At 41.7% G+C, this 6,000-nt stretch overlaps 1 protein-coding gene across 2 annotated transcripts in view; it reads left to right on the top strand.

The window, feature by feature from the left end:
* The first annotated feature begins 4,659 nt into the window (after nucleotides 1-4,659).
* Nucleotides 4,660-6,000, top strand: part of LOC118572998 (zinc finger protein 431-like) — a 37,564-nt gene continuing 36,223 nt past the window's right edge. The window contains exon 1 of one of the 2 annotated variants that reach the window (XM_036172979.1): nucleotides 4,660-4,791. In XM_036172979.1, coding sequence (XP_036028872.1) covers nucleotides 4,741-4,791 — 51 coding nt within the window. In that variant the 5' untranslated portion in view covers nucleotides 4,660-4,740. The remainder of the gene's footprint in view (nucleotides 4,792-6,000) is intronic. The other variant, XM_036172981.1, reaches the window with a different exon arrangement.

The raw sequence follows: 6,000 nt of genomic DNA, 5'->3' as shown, positions 1-6,000 counted from the left end.
GAAAAGAGTTCTCATTCTCTTATAAAGAAAAGGATGTCTGTTAGGATCACTTAGACACCATTTGTTGTCTATGAATGACAATTGCCTGTAAGTCTGCATCAGAGTGAGGAAATAAATACTTTTGGAACAAACTTCAAGATGACAGATATTTAAAAAAAACTCTGTATACCTAAAGCAATTTGTTTTGCTCTAATTGCTTTCTTTATAAGTCACAAGCACTTTTGAAAACAAGTTTATTGTGTGTGTGTTTGTGCACAATAAAGAATGTCTTCTATATGTGTACAGGTGACATACACAGAAAAAGAGTCTCAGATACCCTGGATCTGGAGGAATAGGTGGTTTTGAGCCTCTCAGCTACAATGTTGGTATCTGAACTCAGGTCATCCCCAAGAAGAATAGGAGCTGAGCCACCTGCCAAGACCCATAGTAGTTTTTAACCAATAAACTAGAAGTATTTCACAGATAAAAACAGCAACAAAACTTAAATAATAAAAATGCAAATAAATGATCCTTGGGAACATGATGCATCAGTATTAAGATGTTGTGTGTAGTAAATTTGTACCATAAATTGAATATAATCCAATTCCAATGCCCAACAATTTATAACAGGAAAGCTGATTACAAAGCTATATTCACAATGGAAACACTCAGAATGTTCAATGGGATCATGAAAAAATAGTACACAGATTGACACAATATGACTTCTATACTTACTAGAAAATGATAATAATCAAGAATGTGTACAATATTTGTGAAGGAATAATGGGGATGGAGAGAAAAAGCCTAAGGCAAAGCCAGAAAAATAGTCAACTTTTAATCAAAAGACTGAAAGAACCTCAGTCAAGGAAAGTATGGTCTTGACCAATGTTATCTAACTGTCTGTGATTCTATGTGTATAGAAATTAAATAAACACAGATTCACAACTTCCACAAAATTAACTCAAAATGACCCTTAAACTGGTGTGTTTCTGACCCTTCAGCTACTGATATTTCTGCCAAAGAGAAGCCCCATACTCAAGAATTTGCTCTGCAAATGGAGGAGATCTGCTATGGCTCCCTCATGCCTCCTTGTGGTTTCTGGTAAACCCAGTCCTGTTGATGCCCAATCCCAAAACAACATAGAAGAATAATTTAAAACCTGCTTCCTGCCACATGGATTTTGGCATAAGATGTGGAATATGCCCTATCTATCTGCCCAATACCCTGAACACCTGAGAATCCTCTGCAGATCAGAAACTCCTTTTGTGGGGGTCCTTTACCCACCAACCCCACAGTTTCCCAGAGTTTTCTTGAGTGTGAGCAGCAAGAAATATTTGATGAAGGATTTAGATTGTGGAGATAAACAGAAAATAAAAGATAGCCTCGAGAGGGCCAGGAACCTATTCCAACGAGCCCTGACTGTTTCTGCCTTAGGGTACTTATAGAGATGCCAAGGGGTGGAGCAAAAGACATCCCCCCGCACAGCCAAGTGCAGTCTATCTCAGACACTTGCACTCAGGTCTGTGGTCCTAATCATCCTCTCTATTCGGACCTGTTGGGTAAAGCCACAAGGAACCTGAAAACGGGCTCCCACACTTTTTGTCTCCTGGAACTGAACTCCACTTAATCACTCCATTGAGGCTTGTAGTGGAAGAAAGTTAAAAGCATTCTAATCATGTATTGCTGAAGGATGATCCACATCACTACCTTTCTGCCAGTTTCTAAACTATTTGCTACATTTATAAGACAAATCTAAAAGTAGAGTGCAATGTTCAAACTTCTAGAAACCAAACCTACAGTTTCTGATCTGTGTTCCTACTTCACAGAAAGAGCAAAGCCTGTGTATACACACTGTACAATATTGCAAGCACCATGTCCTCCCATGCTAGGGCTGAAGAACTTCCTCCTCCCCAGGAAATTACACAAGACCACTTCCCAGGTTACCACATGGACCAACATAACCACAATCTGGCTCATGGTCCCTCCAAGTCTCAGCAGAAATAGCAGCTCAGAAGATCTGCTCTGAACACCCCACACTCACCATGGCATGGCTTGTGGTCTTCCTTACAACTCCCTACAGCAGAAGCAGAGAAAAATCCCAGAAAGAAGCTGCAGGCTATTTCCCACTAGTATTCCTGATTACTAAACTTTCCCAGAGTCCCTTATTGGGGAGGGCCACCCACCTGGGCCAACTTTAATAAATATATGATCTCTAAATCTCATTCTTTATGTACCTTAAACCACTTACTCAAACTTTCATAACTTGAAAAACCTTTCCAGTCTTCTTTATTCTGGAGCCATCTAGTCATTATTACTTTCATATATCTAAGTCTTTCTTTTCTAAGTTCATTTCCACTTTTATATTCTTAGAAGAATATATTAGAAACATGTTCTTTTACATATTGCTTCCTTTTTCTAATATCATGAGACACAGGAACATTAACAAATACGTTTATGATCTGTTGTGAGAATTTTCTCCCTGATGAAGGGAGAGGAAGGAATGTGTATTCTATCCCCATTAAGTCCCAATGACATTACAAAGTACAATTTCACCAAAGTCTACCCTGTTGAATCAATGAGTTTATTGAGCTTACTTGCTGAGCATGGTTGAAAACATACTTGCAAGGGTTTTGATACTGTGTGGTTTGAATCAAAATGCTCCCCACCCCAAATCCCCTAGGGAGTCGCATTAAAGGAGCTGTGGCCTTGTTGAAAGAAGTATATCACAGTTGCTTTCTGCTGCCTGGTGAACTCTCAGCTCCTTCTCCAGCACCATGTATGCCTTCAGGCCACCATGCTTCCCACTGTGGTGATAATGGATTACACCTCTGAACTGTAAGCCAGCTCCAATGAAATGTTTTCCTTTGTAAGTGTTGCGGTAGTCATGGTGTCTCTTCACAGCAATAGAAACTCTAACATACCCAAAAGCAGCCACACAAGAATGTCTCTCCCTATTATGTACAATGGCTCTCCCATAGCTGCATTTGTGGAGCTCACCTTTTCTCTGCTCTTCCACTGTCCATATACTCTCCATCACATTACATTTCTCAGTGAACATAGAAAGTAAGCTTGATGTCACTTAAGGTAAATTACTACATTAAAAGATGGCTTTTTCATAGGTGTATAGGCAGAATCCACCCTATCCCAAGTCTTTCTCAGGCTATGTATTCTAATTCCTCCTCTAAACCACAAGGGCATATGTCATTAGGGCTGAATTGCATACAGTTGCCTGGGAAAGAGGCTGTATACTTAGAAGGAGATACCTGTAGTGATATATTGTGTACGCTAATAAACTTGCCTGGCGATTGGAAGACAGAGCCAGACACTAGATTAGACAAATAGAGGCCAGACACACCCTTAATCCTATCACTGGGGAGGCAGAGATCCTGTTTGGATCTCTATGAGTTCAGGGTCACACTGGAAACAGAGCCAGGCAGTGGTGGCACACACCTCTAATCCCAGTACTGGGAAGCACACAGGCCTTTAATCCCAGGTAGTGACATGGCTAAGTGAATAAAGATATACAAGGTGCAAGGAAACAGGAACTAAAGCAGTTCAGATGAGATCCTTTCAGGTAAGGACTCAGAGGCTTTCAGTGAGAGGATTTGTGGAGTTGGTGAGGTGAGGTTGGCTGTGGCTGTTCTGCATCCCTGATCTTTCAGCTTTCACCCTGATATCTGGCTCTGTGGTTTGTTTTTTTTTTAATTAAAAGATCATCAAAGATTCAAACAACAGATACCTTCTTATATTATGGAATATCAACAGTCAGCAAACATGGTGGTGATATCCTTTGTAAGCAGGCACAGCTGATCATAGGACAGTACCATTGTTTACCTTAAGATCATGCTAAGCAACAATCATTAAATAAAAGAAAGTTGAATAAAAACTGTGTATAAGATAATGTAAGGGGTTGGGGGACTTAGTTCAGTGGTAGAGCGCTTGCCTAGCAAGCACAAGGCTGGGGGTTCGATCCTCAGCTCAAAAAAAAATGGGGGTTGGGGATTTAGCTCAGTGGTAGAGCGCAAGACCCTGGGTTTGATCCTCAGCTCCACATAAAAAAAAGATAATGTGATAATTTAATATTTCCTAGGTACAATCTGTTAAACTAAACACAAAACAGTCTTCATATAATAAATACATAGCATCACCACTCTAACCATACTTTTGGATTTTAATGTGTGTGGTCAATACCAAAAACAGCAAGTCCATAACAAAACATCATGAAATTGATGTTTACAGTATCCAGTACAACACAACTAAGAAATCTCTCTTAAAACTATGATTCCTCAGCTTACTATAATGAGATTTTTACACAGAAGGTCTCTTTGTCCTCTGCATGGATGAGCATCCCATTAGCTGTTTTTTACTACAGGAATGTGGTCAATACCAGTAAACATAAAAGGCGAATAAACATTTACATCCTAACATTCTAATCTCTAACTACTTTACATTAACATTACATTTACATTAACAAGAGACTTGCTGTTGAATTTGGCACAAACGTCCAGCCAAAGTGGGATAGGTTTGTCCTTAGATTGGAAGCCAGGGTTGGGATCCACTATGCTGTGTCCCTTCTGCTCACCTCGTCTGTCATTCAGACTTCACTAGCCAATCAGAGCCTCCAGCAGACCCGCCAGTCAGATGGGAGGGTTCTTCCGGGATCCAGGCTCCTGTCTTAGCTATTCAAAGGAAGTCGGAAGTTGTTGCCTGTGCTGTGCTTTGGGTTCTGGGGAGAACACGGATCAGCTCAGCAGCTGCACCATGGTGAGCCAGGCGTTGCTTTCCACAGACAGGGAGGAGTGGCCAGCTATGGTGAGCAAGGGGCTGCTGTCCTCATTGGGGGAGGAGTGACTGGTCTTGCTGAGCCAGGGGCCGCAATCCGCAGACTAGGTGGAGCGACCGGCTGAGGCTCCAAAGCCGGTAGGTGTGGGTGGGAGCCAGTGGCAGACAGAGCTCAGCGTTGCAGCCCAGTCCTGCCCAGTCCAGCATGGTCCTCTGTGATCCCTGCAACTCCCTCGGTCAGGCTGGCAGCCTCTGAACTGAACTCTGAACTGTGTCTGTGCAGAGCATTGGCAGCAGAACTGTGCTTAGAAATATCCTTGTTGTTGACATCACTGTGAAATGCTGGTGTCTAGTGCTTAAACTGTCACATGTGGAGAAACATCACCAAATTTGCCAAACTTGGAGAGTACTGGTCTCTCTAGTATCTTCCAGAAGTTCTGCACTTTGAACATTTAACGTTTAGGTTTAGGACCCATCTGGAGTTAATTCTGTGGAGGTTGTAAACAGTATTTCCTGTGTGAAGTAGCACTCCACTGCTAAACTGTGATATAGAAGGGTAGAATTGATGCTATAAGGATTTACCAATTCTTATGAGACATTAAGTCACACAGTGTAGAATTTAGGTAAGAGAGGGCTGTAGCAGGAATCTTAAAAGGTCTTACTAATAAAAACAAACCTGAGGCCAGTTATTGGGGTGAATGCTGGAAGATCAGAGAAGCAGAACAAGCCAGTTCCTCAGCTGATTCTGTTTCCTCAGACTGGAAGCCTCTGTGTCCTCATCCAGAATGAATCTCAGCTGATCTGTGCTGCTCCAAAGCCTAAAAGTTTAACCAGCCAAATTCTTCTAGTTTCTGGTCCTCACGCCTTATATACCTTTTTGCTTTCTGCCATCACTTCCTGGGATTAAAGGCTCACTTCTTGAGATTAAAGGCATGTGTCACCATGCCTGACTGTTTCCAATGTGGCCTTGAACTCACAGAGATCCAGAGGGATTTCTGCCTCTGGAATGCTAGGATTAAAAGTGTGTGCTACCACTGCCTATCCTCTGTTTAATATTGTGGCTGTTCTGTACTCTGACCCCAGATAAGTTTATTAGGGTGCACAATATGTTTTGGGGCACACAATACCACCACAGAGGGCTGCATCCCAAATACTCCAAAGATAAATAAGTAGTATGCTAATCATGCCTGTTAGAGATTGGTATGATAAGATGTAAATGTTTGTTCACCAGGATTAATC

The sequence above is a fragment of the Onychomys torridus genome, chromosome 23 (genome assembly GCF_903995425.1).
Source record: "Onychomys torridus chromosome 23, mOncTor1.1, whole genome shotgun sequence".
Classification (NCBI taxonomy): domain Eukaryota; kingdom Metazoa; phylum Chordata; class Mammalia; order Rodentia; family Cricetidae; genus Onychomys; species Onychomys torridus.
The sequence above is the reverse complement of the archived record's forward strand: the minus strand, read 5'-3'. Positions and strand labels throughout refer to the sequence as shown.